The sequence below is a fragment of the Emericellopsis atlantica genome, assembly GCF_019669845.1.
Source record: "Emericellopsis atlantica unplaced genomic scaffold F5Z01scaffold_6, whole genome shotgun sequence".
NCBI classification, from domain to species: Eukaryota; Fungi; Ascomycota; class Sordariomycetes; order Hypocreales; family Bionectriaceae; genus Emericellopsis; species Emericellopsis atlantica.
Window position 1 is genome coordinate 351,551 of NW_025764708.1, and position 14,279 is coordinate 365,829.

The 14,279-nt window shown below is 53.4% G+C and overlaps 6 protein-coding genes across 6 annotated transcripts; 3 read left to right on the top strand and 3 right to left on the bottom strand.

Annotated features, from left to right (window-relative positions):
* Positions 1 to 961: 961 nt before the first annotated feature.
* Positions 962 to 2,436, top strand: F5Z01DRAFT_697384 (small GTPase superfamily; the record flags this gene model as incomplete). The annotated part of the gene is made up of 5 exons (XM_046266314.1): positions 962 to 1,482; positions 1,583 to 1,610; positions 1,838 to 2,035; positions 2,092 to 2,226; positions 2,275 to 2,436. The coding sequence occupies exons 1-5, from the start codon at positions 1,415 to 1,417 to the stop codon at positions 2,434 to 2,436; spliced, it is 591 nt and encodes a 196-aa protein (XP_046120570.1). The 5' UTR covers positions 962 to 1,414.
* A 1,629-nt stretch (positions 2,437 to 4,065) lies between these two features.
* F5Z01DRAFT_680035 (transmembrane amino acid transporter family protein) lies at positions 4,066 to 5,710 on the bottom strand (the record flags this gene model as incomplete). Its single annotated transcript, XM_046265570.1, has 3 exons — positions 4,066 to 4,094; positions 4,150 to 5,572; positions 5,603 to 5,710. 3 exons carry the CDS (start codon positions 5,708 to 5,710, stop codon positions 4,066 to 4,068), a joined length of 1,560 nt encoding a protein of 519 aa, XP_046120571.1.
* An 871-nt stretch (positions 5,711 to 6,581) lies between these two features.
* On the bottom strand, positions 6,582 to 8,281 carry F5Z01DRAFT_634225 (aspartic peptidase domain-containing protein; the record flags this gene model as incomplete). The annotated part of the gene is made up of 3 exons (XM_046262037.1): positions 6,582 to 6,934; positions 6,985 to 8,065; positions 8,123 to 8,281. The coding sequence occupies 3 exons, from the start codon at positions 8,279 to 8,281 to the stop codon at positions 6,582 to 6,584; spliced, it is 1,593 nt and encodes a 530-aa protein (XP_046120572.1).
* Positions 8,282 to 10,343: 2,062 nt separating this feature from the next.
* On the bottom strand, positions 10,344 to 11,936 carry F5Z01DRAFT_481231 (uncharacterized protein). The gene has a single exon (XM_046260079.1). The coding sequence runs from the start codon at positions 11,637 to 11,639 to the stop codon at positions 10,668 to 10,670; it is 972 nt and encodes a 323-aa protein (XP_046120573.1). The 5' UTR covers positions 11,640 to 11,936; the 3' UTR covers positions 10,344 to 10,667.
* F5Z01DRAFT_671897 (CHD5-like protein-domain-containing protein) lies at positions 11,828 to 12,550 on the top strand (the record flags this gene model as incomplete). Its single annotated transcript, XM_046264749.1, has 3 exons — positions 11,828 to 11,914; positions 11,962 to 12,148; positions 12,204 to 12,550. The coding sequence occupies 3 exons, from the start codon at positions 11,828 to 11,830 to the stop codon at positions 12,548 to 12,550; spliced, it is 621 nt and encodes a 206-aa protein (XP_046120574.1).
* Positions 12,551 to 12,838: 288 nt separating this feature from the next.
* F5Z01DRAFT_481283 (uncharacterized protein) lies at positions 12,839 to 14,252 on the top strand. The gene is made up of 2 exons (XM_046260080.1): positions 12,839 to 13,145; positions 13,200 to 14,252. Exons 1-2 carry the CDS (start codon positions 13,126 to 13,128, stop codon positions 14,242 to 14,244), a joined length of 1,065 nt encoding a protein of 354 aa, XP_046120575.1. The 5' UTR covers positions 12,839 to 13,125; the 3' UTR covers positions 14,245 to 14,252.
* The last annotated feature ends 27 nt before the right edge of the window (positions 14,253 to 14,279 follow it).

Here is a 14,279-nt window from a genome sequence, read left to right on the forward strand (position 1 = left end):
GATATGTCGCCACGACTTCTGTGCATGCACCACTGCACTTCAGAATATGTCCGTCGCAGCACTGATTTGGGTTGCGCTGGTAATGGTTGTGATCCGACTTACAGCCTCACGGACAGCACGCCTGTTAGCAATTCGGGACGCTGATCCCGATCGATTTGCGCACAATGCTTAGATGTAGATCCTTAACAGCATCGACGAGATCTAGCTCCTATTCCCATATTGTCAAAGGACGCAGTGTTTCACGTGAGTGATCCATCAAGGCATTGTCTAAAGCAGACCAACATTTCTTGAGTCATGGCAAGTTCGTCATAATTTGGCAAATGCTACTTATCTCGATGGCTGAGGATTGGAGATGTCAAGCTGCAGAGTCCTACGAGAATGCCCCATAGGTAGGACTAAGGTAAGGTATCTACACACCTCAAAGACACGGACATGGCGTTTGGGATGGTCACGGAGGCGATACCGCAGCTTGCCGTTACTTTAGGGGCTCGGATCTACGGCGGAATTCCTGAAACGCTAAGTGATTAATGAAAGGCCACGAGCCAACGCGGCAGCATCTTGATAAGCCTTCCAGTGGTCAGGGCGCAGGTAGAGGTGGTGGCATCTTGATGTTTGTCACTCGCAGTGGGTGCCAGCGCTTGCTTTGCTGTTTCTAGTGATATCAGCTATCAGAAATCCTCTTCTCTGAATAAAGAGGGCAATCGCTTTGTCCGTAGATCAATTGCTTGCTCGAGTTTGACTTTTGATGCATCAGGCTTCATTCAATGCTACTCAGCAATAGCGTACGTAACCTTTGTAGGTGCGCGCCTCCATACCGCTCGCCGGATACGTTCAAGCGATTACGAACATTGTGCCATTGTATTCGCGTCAGGTTGCCAACACGAACAAGGCCGTCGACATTACCACCGTCGACAGGTTCATCTGCCTGGCCTCAGCCACTCTGAGCGCTACGGTGAGCACGTCTTCCAGCAGTCCAAGCTAAACGTCAATGGTGGGTAAGAGCAACGGGAGCTTCCCATTCGCTGCCAGCATGGCCTGTGGCCCAGCAACCCGCTGGAAACACAGACCGATCCACCGCACCTCAGGCGGCGAACGGCCATGGGGCCTCAACCTGGGTGCCGCTAATGTGGCTGACGCAGTGCCTCGCTGCGTCTGGTTTGATGTCTGGGATGCAGGTGGTCCGCCCATCCAGTCAGCTGCGGCCTTCCTGGCCCCAAAACCCCCTTCTGGCTCCAGTTCAAACCTGACTCTGCCTCCATTCATCACCACTTGACGTTGACAGTGATCCATCCTCGGATCTTCTACTCACTGCATCTCCAGCCTCGCCATCCTCACACTCACCGGTCGCTGTTTCAACATCGCCAGCCCATCTTTCGTCCACCCTCCAACCAACAACCCATCTCACACAGACAACATGGCCGAGATCCGCCGAAAGCTCGTTATCGTTGGCGATGGTGCCTGCGGTAAAACCTGCTTGTTGATGTAAGTAACCTTTGCATCACAGCCTTGATCCATCATTATTTGGATCTTCCGCTACTCTTGCGGAGTTGCGCGTGCCTTTCTGGTGCTAACATGCTTTCAGTGTCTTCTCCAAGGGCACATTCCCTGAGGTAAGCCGCCACCGACCGTCACCGAACAATCCCCAAAGGCCCCCTTTCCCAACAACAAATGCTATCGCTTCCTTTCCAAAGCCCACGAGACCAGTCGTCAGCATTGTGCGCGACGGAGTCGACATCCTCTCGATGCGACACAGATAGATGCCCATCCCTTGACGCGGCTTACCAGACTCCTATGCAATACCGGCCATTGGCACCATCACTAACCGGAAATCACACAGGTCTACGTCCCCACCGTCTTCGAGAACTACGTCGCCGACGTCGAGGTTGATGGAAAGCACGTTGAACTCGCCCTATGGGATACCGCTGGCCAGGAGGACTACGACCGTCTCCGACCTCTCTCCTACCCCGACTCCCACGTTATCCTGATCTGCTTCGCCATCGATTCCCCCGACTCGTTGGACAACGTCCAGGAGAAGGTACGCAGAACATCAGATTAATCGGCATGTGGCAGCCCCAAGCTTACACTACACAGTGGATTTCCGAAGTCCTGCACTTTTGCCAGGGCCTTCCCATCATTCTCGTTGGTTGCAAGAAGGATTTGCGCTACGACCAGAAGACCATTGAGGAGCTGCGAAAGACCAGCCAGAAGCCGGTCTCCCCTGAAGAGGTAAGTCAGAATACACAAGGAACACTTGGTCAATGCTGACGTCTGCAGGGTGAGGAGATCCGCAAGAAGATCGGCGGCTACAAGTACCTCGAGTGCTCTGCCCGAACCAACGAGGGTGTCCGCGAGGTCTTTGAGCACGCCACACGTGCTGCTCTCATGTCCCGCAGCAGCCGTGGTGGCAAGCGCGACAAGAAGTGCCTTGTCCTGTAAGAAGAGTCTCTTGGACTCTTGGCACTTGATAGTCTGTTGACGTTGCGCGTGACTAAATATCCATTTCCTCTCGGATGACCTGGGTTCAACGTTCGGGCTTTGTTTAATGGACGTCGGGTCCGGTTCTTTACTGAGGAGTTTGATATCGCATTGAGTCTGTGTGCACCCACGCAAGCTCATATCTCATCAACGTCGACTCTTCCCAGCCCGAGGACCTGTCGTCCTGCATATCAACTTATGTTTGGAGCTAAGGAGGTTGGAGCTGAAAGGGGACCATCGCCTTGTAATGTGTCGACAGCTCACCAGGCAAGCGGGTCTTGTTTTTATGTATCTCTTGTGTCGCGCCACTACGGGGGAGGATAGGGCGGACCTCATTTTGGGACATGTGCTTTGTTTTCCTTTTTTCTATGCGTCTCGAGACCATTATTGCGGTGAATGTGAGAGGCCAGTGTGAGGAAGTGGGAAGGAGGACGAGGGGGACAAGGAGCTTTCAGTCATGGTTACACGCTGCGCTGGTGGTCACGTTGTGATCTGGCCAGGAACACTTGATAAATGTTCTTTTCACCCTTCTTCTGTTCCTTTCCTTACATTGCAGTCATACGCGTCCTGTCCTTCTCGGCTTGTCGTTTGGGTCGTCTTTCTCCATCATTGTTCACGCTTTCTATTAGATCATGGTAGCGAGATGCGGCACATGCTGTATAAGTAGGGAGCATTTGGAAACATGTCTACCTTATAATTCTCCAACATCCCAGCACAGGAAGATTAATGACGTGCAAAGCGTCTACCACTGACTGGACAATGCTGTGGTTCAGATTGCTATCGCAAGGTAATTCAGTTACTGCGTCGAGGATCAGTGCCTTCACCACGAGCCCCCCATTCCCCCGTTTCGTCCATCAACTCCCAAACTCATGCAGACTGTATCCTCGTTGTGGTCGTATTAGTTGGGGCACGACTGGTTCTTGGTTAGTGCTCCATCGACTTGTAGAACAGGCAGTGAAAGCTTACAGCGCCGCAGCTGCCACAAGTCTTATCGGCACCTTGGATGGTGGCACTGCACTTGGGGCAGGTCGTGTGGCTGTTGACGAGGGGCTGCATGTTGATTCGTTTGAGTCTGCTGATGGCCTTATGGCGTGTGTAAGGTAAGGTTGATTCGAAGAAGGATGTAATCAGTTTCTAGTGGTACGGTAAGGTACTGTAGGAGGAGGGGAAAGCGAATCCAGTCCTACATCTTAAGAGTCCTTCTTAGTTTCTTGGGAAGCGGGGGTTCGTGCTACGCCCCCACTCTGGCAGTACCGTGACCGTGACCGTGACTTATCACATGAAGTGCCATTCTCACAGGAGCCTGAGATTGTTCCCTTGTCGTGCTTGAGGAGTGGTTGGCCCCGCTGTGCATGAGATCGGACGCCTTGTGACGTGGGACGAGCGCAGCGCGGGGGGTGATGCTACACGAGGACAATGTGACCATGGGGGGTGTATGTGGAAATGCGGTTTCCCTTTCTCTAGATTCTATTGGGACAGGTATATACATGAAGAGGAAACGCCGTGTTTCCTTGAAGCATGTAAGGCCACGGACAATGCTATCCAACTCATGATCCTTGCGGATGGCAAATCGTATCGTAGAGCTTCTCCTCAAGTACATTTCGCTGGCTCGTCGGTGCCTGATAGGTTTGGTCAGTAAAAAAGAGACCACTACGAGAGGATGGGGTAACCCACCATACACCAGCTTATCGATGGCCTGGAATGTGCTGATCACCATGACCGCCGCACCAAATGCAACAACCCCATACGCCAGGTAGGTGCGCCAATTCCGCGTGGTCAACTTGATGTAGCACATGGGCGGCATGACATATGCCATGGCCACGGCACTTGTTGCGCCAACCAACTCAAACACCGCGCCCAGATCGCAAGTGAGCAGGCTGATGAGTGTTGCGCCGCCAACAAGACCAGTGCTGAAGAGAACATGGCGCCGCAAGCTAAAGGGGCCGTCGGGGAAGAAATAAGTCTCCATCACTTCGCGACACACAAAAGCCTCGAGAGGCAAGGTCGTCAGCATGTTCAGACCGAAGCAGAGACGGGCGACGTTGACCATGATGTTGTCGGAAGGGAAGTTGTTCAGGACATTGCCAAGCGTCTTGTCGCCGAACACGAGGAACCCGGCAAGGGCCATGGTGAGGCACGCCACCGTCGAGGCTCCCACGGACCAATGCGTGACGCGAGAGAAGTTGTCAATGGTCGGTGTCTTGAGCGAGCCGTAGATGAGTAGCGAGTTGTGATGGCAGACAAAGGCAAAGGAAATGACGCCAATAGCCTGGAAGATACCGCCGTTGATCGTCAGGGTCGGCAAGTCAAAACCACCCCTTTCTTCCTTCGGCACCATCACACCCTGCACGAGCACCGTCACCACAATGACCGCCATGCCTATCAAGGCGAGTGTGCTGGCTTTTGCCAGTTTGGCAATGTCCCGGTACAGCGTAAGGGGGTAGCTCACTCCCATGCAGAACACTGCAATGGCTATCCTTCGATCTGTCAAAAGCCCGATAACAGGCACATTCGCCATCCCAGGCCAGACGGCCAAAAGCACGTGCGGGATTGTATCGCCAACAATGACACCAAATGCCACCATGCCGCCAAACGCAAAGACCCATTGCGCCAGGCTGATGGCGATGAGCCCCGGTTTCCCAAAGCAGTATTCGACCGTCCCTTGAAAGTTGCTCGTCCCGCTGAGCTTGCTGTTGATCACAATGAGGCGGATCGTCCAGTCGATCAGGATCGTAAGACCGATCAAGAGCAGCGTGCCAGAGAGCAGGCCAGCCTGTCTCATGGCGTACGGTTGCCCGATAATGCCAGCGCCGATAATGGAATTGGCCATGTTCATAAATGCGCTCTGCATGCCCGACTTTGGTCGTCTCATTTCAGCCTGGAGGGTCTCGGCGTCGTCACCACCGAGTGCATTGGCGACCGCGACGCTCGGCGCCTCCATGTCCGTCAACAGGGGAACCCTGTGATGGTGCTGCTGTCCATCTTCCATGTCGAATTCGCTCGAGAACCTCCCGTCGTCGCTGCCCATGATCTCTGGTGTCAGGTCAAAGTGGACGCGGTTCGCGGATCGCGGCGGATGGGCGATTTCGTTGCCATCCTTGTCATAATCGTCTGCGTCGTGTAGCACCCCAAGGTCGTTGTTGTCGTCATCGTAGGCATCGCGCACAAGGAGACCTTGACCTTCTTCGACATGGCGCTGCCCTTTGGCGTGGCCATTGGCGGTCGTGGCGGTCATTGCGGAAAGGAGAGGGTTGAGTTACAAGGGAGGGAGCATCTTGCGCCGGGCGTAATTCCCTGTATTTTCCCGTGGCGGCTTTCGTGGTGGTAAGAGAAGTCAAATCGCTCGACAATACAATAAAACGCGGGGACAGGTGGTCTCAGGGTCGTCGTGTAGGTTGAAAGACGTTAGTTTGGTAAGGTAAGATACCTACGGAAGGATTGGAAATTCCATGTCTGACGTTGCGCTTCGGTTAGTGAAGGGTGCCTCCCTAACGAGGCTTGGCGATTTTAGCGAATTGATGCATGTCGATCTACGGGTACTCTCGATACCTGGTAATTAAAGTCACCCTTGAACGTGGCAGTTCACGTGCACTTGGGCGCGCTACGCAGCGCAACGCAAAGTCAAAACAGATTCCTGAAGCATACCTTATTGAGGTACCTTAGTTCCGTGTCTGCGAACCCTTCTCTGAGCCAATTCCTGATCCTTGGGTACAGGCGAATTTGCCGGCGTGCAGCCCTGGCGTTGCCACTCGATGCGACCCATGCTATCGCCAAAAGGGCTCTCGCTCAAACATGTACACGGTCCCAAATTCACACATGTCGCAATCTTGATCATCTACTATGATTATACTAATGTCGTTAAACTATTGACGCGCGAAGGCGCCAGAAAAGCTTGCGGTGCTGTGCTGTGCTGTGCGTGTTGTTGCCTGACTGACCACTGGGTATCATGATCTCCTTGATCCATATACGCGAAACCCTCATCCGCCAGCTAAGGTAGTATAAACAAATACCAACAATGCCAACGAAAGTACCCTCACTATTACCAATCCAAGTACTTCCGCCATCTAAAACATTAAAATGAGTGTGTATGTGCTCTAAATATGACTCTAGACGAGCAGAGCAAAAGCAGACGCTATGCAGAGAGAAGTTGCGAGTTTGACGCTCGCTATGTTGGTGGGCGACCCGTTCCCAGAATCGTTGTCTTCGCCGTCTCCAGACTCTTGACTGTCCGCGCTCGTAGTGGCCGCACTGCTTTCCTCACTGTCGCTGGACGTTTCCACCGGCGTGGTTTGCTCTTGGCCACCGAGCCCCAAGCTGGGCTTTGATGTGATCGTCGCGGTCATGGTCATCGAAACTGTGTCACTCGTGCTGAGGACGACAGTAGTCATTGTGGACGGCGCAACCGAGGCGCTTGATGATTGTTCATCTTCCGACGCTTCGTCGGCGTGTGCAGCAAAACCTGTGGAGTATGTTAGCACCCGGTTATTCAAATGAGTTGTGGCAACTTACCTATGCGCCTCTGCTCCTTGTCAAAGACGGTGTAGACGTTCTTGATGAACGCTGCACCGAGGAGCCACGCGCCCTTCACGACCTCCTGCCCGTATATATTACTGGTACACTCGCCTTTGTCATTCTTGGGGGAAATCCAATCCTTGGGCGAAATCTCGTAGTCAACCCCAGAGAAGGTGAATGTCAAAGTCTTGTCACTGTCGCAGGGGACTTTATACGCCATACCATCTGAGCTTTTCGCACCAGGTATAACGCTGTGAAAAGACTTGACCAGCTCCTGAGGGCCGAAAATGTAGGTAGTCCCCGTGTCGATGTAGGCGAACACATCGCCAGCGCCACTCGACTTGCCGTCGTAAGCCGTGTCGTCAATCTTGATGGCCCAATCGTTGTTCTCAGAGGCGGTGTCGGTGTACGAGATGTCACCCTTGTATTTGGTTTTGTCGGGTGATCCAAACTTGATCTCACCGTCGTTCATGTCCCCATCAGCAGCGCGGTGCAGAGAAACGGCAAAGACGCTCGAGTCGATCTCGCCGTTTGCCTTGAGCTCCTCCATAAAGTTCTGGCTGGACCCGTTGTTCATAGACATGCCCAGGATACCATCAAAGGCAAAGTGGACAAAGTCTTTCGAGGTCTCCTTGGCGACACCAAACTCGTAGGAAATACTCATGCCTCCGACAGTGAGAGTATCTACGGCCAGGCTTCCTTTCACGTTGCCCGAGCCGTAGGCCACATTGAAAGTCTTGTCCTCGGTCTTGAAGGTGTCAGAGTCGTCGGGGCCAAAGGTATTGTGTAGCTTGCACGCGTCGCTGGTACAAGTTGAGCCCATGACCCAGCTAGAGCCTGCGCCTGTGTCGAGCAGCATGTAGAGCTCTTTGCCCTTGGATCCGAGCGCAACCTTCACAAAATACGAATAGTCGGTGCCATCTTGATCGATCCCTGCTGTGCAAACCCCGCCGGTTTCCTCCGCCTCCATAACGCTATAGCTGTTCTGCCTTCGAAAGAGGTCAGGGTCGCCTCCATTGTATTTCTTCGCAAGACGTAACGCTTCACGAGCGGCTCGGGCGGTAACTGGGGACGCGGACTATGTGCAACGGTTAGTATGCAGTTGGGCTGGCGTGGGGAAGTGGCACAAGCTCACCGTGCTACTGTCCTGCCAGGTGGCCGAGTCAACATCCTCAGCCCTCGAGGATAGTGCCCTCTTCGCTTGCAATTCTTCCAGCCATGGCGGTTGGTATGGATAGAAGGCCTGGACCAAAGGTGCGCAAAGTACCGCGGACAGCAATTGCAGAGAGCGCATGATGCGAACCCAGAAGTCAATGCCAAGCCACAGTACTCTGGCCAGCAAGGTCTTGGGCTTTCTGGTCGAGTAAGGCGGGCTGGCGCGAGGGTTGAGGCGAGGAGCGACGCGCGAGACGCGCGGTCGGTTGATTGTATAGAATATTAATGATTAGGAGGGCATGCTGATTCGGAATTGGAAGGTCGCAGGGCTGTGCAAGTGCGGACTCGAAGACAATGCTCGTATGATGACCAGGATCGCGAAGACAAAGAACGGAAAGACGTAGCGCAGAGACGAGTTGTAGAGCAAAATGACAAAGACAAAACGCAATGTAGCAGTTGCAGTTACAACAGCTTGAGCAAGGAGAGGGGAAAGAGAGACTGAATTAAGTAGGTGAAGGGTGCGGTCTCAAGATGAGGGAGAGTTGGAGGGCCGTGGTGGTGGCAATGCGGAGGAGTTGAGGGACGGTTGGAGGGCAGACGGGGATCAGTCGCTCTAGGGTCGCGTCTAGCGCCTATCTGCTACTGGTTAATCATCTCGATACCCTGCTAGGCTGGCTGGGATCGTCCACTGCGGGTTGGCTTGGGCCGCTTGGCACGCTTTGCCAAATTACCATCAGCACCGGGGATCGTCATCAGCGAATTGCCGTTACCAGTGACCACCCAGCAGTTTTGCGCCTTTGGCTGCCCTCAACTTCTCACGAAGCCGCTGGGCCCTCCTCTCCGCAATGTTATGCCGTGCTTAGCGAGTTTTGGAAGTCCAAGTGATGCAACAACACAGTACGCTAGGGCCATCATGTCCACCGACGTCCCGCCGGCACGTAGTGCTGCAATGGCACGTTAGGCGTCCTGATGAAACCCTGTGAAGACCAACAACCAACATGTGGCCGCTTCATTGTTCACGACTACTCCTACGTTTTGACACGAAACATTGAACAATGGTGCTGGTAACCGTCACCATCTCGAGGCCCGTACGTCGTGATGTTAGACAAAGCTCTGTCCTGGAATGTTTACCCCTATCCACTAATAAGTTAGCCCCGGCCCGCGCATCTCAGTGCTAATCCGACAAATAAGATCGTCCAATTGGATACTTTCCCCGGGGACTGAACCTTGACGACATTCTTGGACGCTGTGGCCTATTCCCGATGTCGCCTGGCGGCGTTTACAGTAAGTCATGTCGCTACAAGCCTGCAAGGCTCCAGTCTGCGTCTGGGCAAACAACTGCCATTGGTCCATCGTCTGCGCACGAGCCTACCACTTTGTCGTCGGCCTTGGCTTGGTTACTGCACCCTAGCAGGCCGCAAGTGGCACAGCATGTTCCGATTTTAGATGTCGGGTTGTGCATGCGGTCTCGCAAAGTGCATCCGCTGACAGACCCGGCCAGGCAGGTCTCCATTGTGACAAAGAAGTATTCAACCAGCGACCAAGGGGCGCAATAGAGTTGGTGTGACTGCTCAATGCTCGAGAGTGAAGAGTCAAGGCAGGAACAGCCTAACAGGGGTTCGATCTTGGGACTCCACCCACTCCATGTCCTGATACAGGGTTCCCGTGCAGGCTACCGATCGAAGTTTCAAGTATCGAGGATCCAAAAGACGAACATTTAATATATGTATGTATGTAATTATTTCAATAATATGCCTTTCTGCTAATGACAGGGGCGCGGAAGTTCATGACAACATGATAGGTGATTCTCTATCTTAAACAGAGCTCTACTGTAGCTTGATAGTATCTTACATCGTTCTGCAGGCCGGCCAAGTACTAATCAATGGTGTGCCAAGTGCGAGCTACTTGGCGCTTGTACGTCGATTGTGATCGGCAGGAGTTGCTGTACTGGCAGTGATAAGGTAAGGTACTGTAGATACCTTGGAGAGTGCCGCGATTGCAAGCATGGAAAAGGCAACGACTTTGGTATCTGTACTATCGCAGACTCGCTTAACCTTAGTTTGGTGTCCTGTTTCACGTGGAATCTTACATATCTGTTGACGATGGGCGAATTTCGGGTTTTCCATGTTCCTAACAATCAAAAAGCGGACGAGGGTTCCAATATAGATCGTTTCACTAACAAAAGCCCCATTTCGTCGTGCTCAGGGTGACAGGATATGTCATCCCTCCACAGCAATGATCAAAGTCATCATGTTTCAATTCCTGTGTTTTGGCATGGCGTTCCTGGAAGCCAAGTTCTGACGACCCCGTGAGACAGTCTCAAGCCGCATCAACGTTGTCATTATCCGTAGTCACTAGTGACAAGACACCCCATGGCCACGCGAAAGTCTCCGAAAGGTCTCAAAGCAATCTCTTGGCTCGAATGGAGGGATGTGAGCAATTGCGTGTGGAATGTGCTGCTGAAGATACGAAGGGCGAGAGAAGGTAGTTCAATGGTCGCTGTTGGCCGATCAGTCGCCCACGCCTCATTTAGACCATTGATCGACCCATTGCAATGTTCTTCTCAGCATGCAGCTGTCGTTCACAGTCGCCCCGTCTTGAAGTTCGATCAAGGCTTCATGAAACTGCCCAGTCAGGCGACCCTGAGATGCCGCAGACAACACCAAGTTGCGGAGAAAGTACCAGATTGACTCATTCCGCCAATGAAATGAGCGTGCCAGCTTCACGGTCTCATCAAAAACATCTTTGCAATGTTCGCTGTCTCTCTCCAGCAGCCAAAGGAGAAACATCCACCCTGAGACGTCGTCGTGGTGACGGAAGCACCACTTCATGGTAGGATCAACGAGCCCTGAGCAAATCCGCAGTGGCGTCGGACTCGCGTCAATCAGTTGGCGAGCGTGACACCACGCGTAGTAGTTCCGAGGGTGCCTCTCTGCTGACACGTACACGACGTTTGTAATGTCCTGCATCGCGTCGATGGGCTGCCCATGCTGCGCAAACTGCCCCATCAACCAGCGGCGATGGCTCCATAGCGTCGGCGACTTTGTGTGGCGATGCAACCGACTCGTAAGCAGACTGTCAATGAAGTACTTTTCCTGGTTCAGGCGTTGTATTATTTCGGTACCCACGGCGTCTGCGCTGAGGAGCGTGCGCTTGCGTACATTGGCTGCTGTGAGGTGCTCTGGGTCCATGAGCATGATCACGGCCGTGGCTGGCAAGATTTCCCGCGGCACTCGGTGTGCATCGTCTTGACGCCTTTGTAAGACCTGACGAGCAACGATGAAAGCTTGCACCAGTCGCAGTTTTGGTATGGCAACTGCATTTTGTTCCTGGATGAAGTTTACCCCAACATTGAGCGGATAGGCTTGTCCGAGCAATTCTATTTCCAATAGGGATGTATGGTTTTGCTGAAGCAAGCCTGAAATAGAGACATAGACTGCCTGGTGATCGCCATTTTTCAGGGCCTCTTTGACGCCTTGGTCAAGCGCTCTGGACATTGTGTGTTGTGCTCATGGCGAGCTGACGTGACGTTCAGGGTAAGGCACACGTAAGGTACCAGGTGGAAATTGACCCGAGAAGTGGATTTGGAGGGGTGATGACATCGCCCACAAATCTGTCCACCGCAAAGCATGCCTGATCTTGCTTCTCAACCACAACTATCGTCAACCACTTGCGGCGTACCACGATGCCGTCGGTTCTGGTCATCGTCTTCCTCGTCGAGGTGACTGCGCGTCTAGTCAATGCTCTCGGCGCTGCAGCCATCAACGACTTCGTACGTGCCATGCTGTACCTTTGTAGAATCCCGCTGACAGGCCACAGCTTTGGACTGCGGTCAACCATCTCCCGATCTCGACGTCACAAGCCGCGGCGAAGCAGCGAAAGCTACAGGCCGAATATCTCAAAGTGCGATCGGAGCTCAACGCGACCAGTAGCCAGGACCAGTTCGCGAAATGGGCCAAACTACGTCGACAACACGATAAGCTCCTTGAGCAGCTCGAAGCCACCAGTGCGCAGCAACTCCTTCTATCATGAGATGATCGAATGCTAACGGCTTTGTGCAGAAAAATCTATGGAAGCATCACGCTCGAGCTTCGACCGATACCTCACCGGCGTCCGCATGCTGCTCACCAAGGCGCCCCAGTACATTGTGCCCTTCTGGTACGCCAAAGAGCCCATGTTCTGGGTGCCGCACGGCTGGTTTCCCTACTACGCGGAATGGATCATCTCCTTTCCTCGAGCACCTTTGGGAAGCGTCAGTGTCGCATCGTGGCAACTCGCTTGCGCGGGCATGATTGCCCTCCTGAGCGATCTGATCACGGGGATATATGGACTGCTGTTTGCCGCCTCCAAGCGCAAGGAGGAACCGTTGAAGTCCAAGGTGGCAGCGAGCGAGAAGAAGGAGCTGTAAAAAGCCCTGGTAGTCCGAAACACAATCAACTATACGTATCACAAGTTGCATTGGAGTGAAAATATGTATCTCTTAGAAAAAATTGACGCAAAGTTCCTAATTGCCGAAGCTGGGACTTTGTAACACGACGGAGAATAACCCTTGGCAGGGTATTTGGGGATTGCTCTAGGCAGGCTTTTTGACTCTGGTGACCACGGAATGAAGATCACCAAAGCTTCGAAAGCGCCAGTTCGATCACGGCGGAAGAGACGGAGACTGTGAAACGTGAGTGTGTATACATGAGGCTGTCTAAAGTTGCAAGAGTAGAGAACAAGTCGGCGCCACGTCCGAGCAAGGTGCGCAATGGTGGGCGTTGTGTTGAGGGAAAGGAAAGTGAAAAGAAATTTCGAGGCATTCTGCGGTTTTGATGGCTGAGGTGACCCCACGACCAAAACCGGCAGGGCCGCCCCACATCAATTGTCACCGCGACAATGAACGAGCGGCTAGCCTTGGCGCCACATGTCATTCTGCCAACCTGATGCCATGTCACCCTTGACGTACCAGTGATCCCTTGCTGATACACATCAACCGTCAAGATGGCAATCTCATGGGACTCGTGAGTTGAACAGAGCGCCGAATGCAGCGACAGCAAACTAACCTCACCCTCTAGCATACGCTCGTTTCTTCTCCTTGTCGGGCCTATACTTATACCCAAGCTGCTTGCATTCTATCGCGCCTCCAAGAACTCGAGGAACCGTGCCCTCCCCATACAGTCTATTCCCGTCAACGTTTCCGTCGCGTTGACGCTTCTCGCCTCTTTGACGATTCTCTATCTTGCCAAGACGATCCCTTATTTCGCCCCCGAAAATGTATTCTCCAAGACCGACTCGCGACTCCAGATACCAGTCGATGTCCTGTTCACACGCATCGCGTCGAGCCGACCAAACGAGACGCTGACAGCGGCCGATCATGTGCTGAGGTCCAAGTTTATCAACCTAGAGTCTCGACTCCTATACCTGCAGTTTGGGCCCGACGTTCTTTCTGAATGCCCCTTTTGCAACTCTGACGAGCCCCGGAGCTACTTCTACTACGCCATCCCCGCGATAATCTGGCCACACATTGCGAATACGGTGGCCATCGCGGCGGTTACGAGCCCGACTCTGACCGGGCGGCATGGCGCCCAGTGGAGGACCTACGCGACGATAGCTTCGGGCGTCTTGGGTGCTCTCGAGGTGTACCTCGTCAGCTCGTACAACTATCAGCTCAACTCGCGTGCCCTCAGGTTGCACCAGCTCGACATGTTCTTCTGGGACATGCGTACCTACCGCTACGCTGCACTTGCTGTGCTGAATGCCGGCCTCGCTTACGTCCTATTCCTGTCGTCCACCAACCGTGCATTCGGCACGCCCCCGAGCCCAGCCGAGCGCGTAGAAACGGCGAACCGGGCACTCGGTGCCGCTAGAGGCAAACTGAACGCCCTGGGAATCATCAGAAACACTACGGTGCGGGACGATGACTTGCGCACACGGGTACAACATTACTGGGCTCATGAAGTGCGCTTGATGGGAGAGGTCATGGAGGAGAGGGAAGTCGTCGAGGGTGTTAACGACGCACTTAGTAATCGTATCAAGATCGAGGACATCAGCCGAGACGCTGAGATGTACGCACAGAGCGTGCTGCAGCCTCTTGAGATCAAGAAGGAAGAACAGAGCTAGCCAATTAGGTCTGACATTATGAACAGACCAAGCTA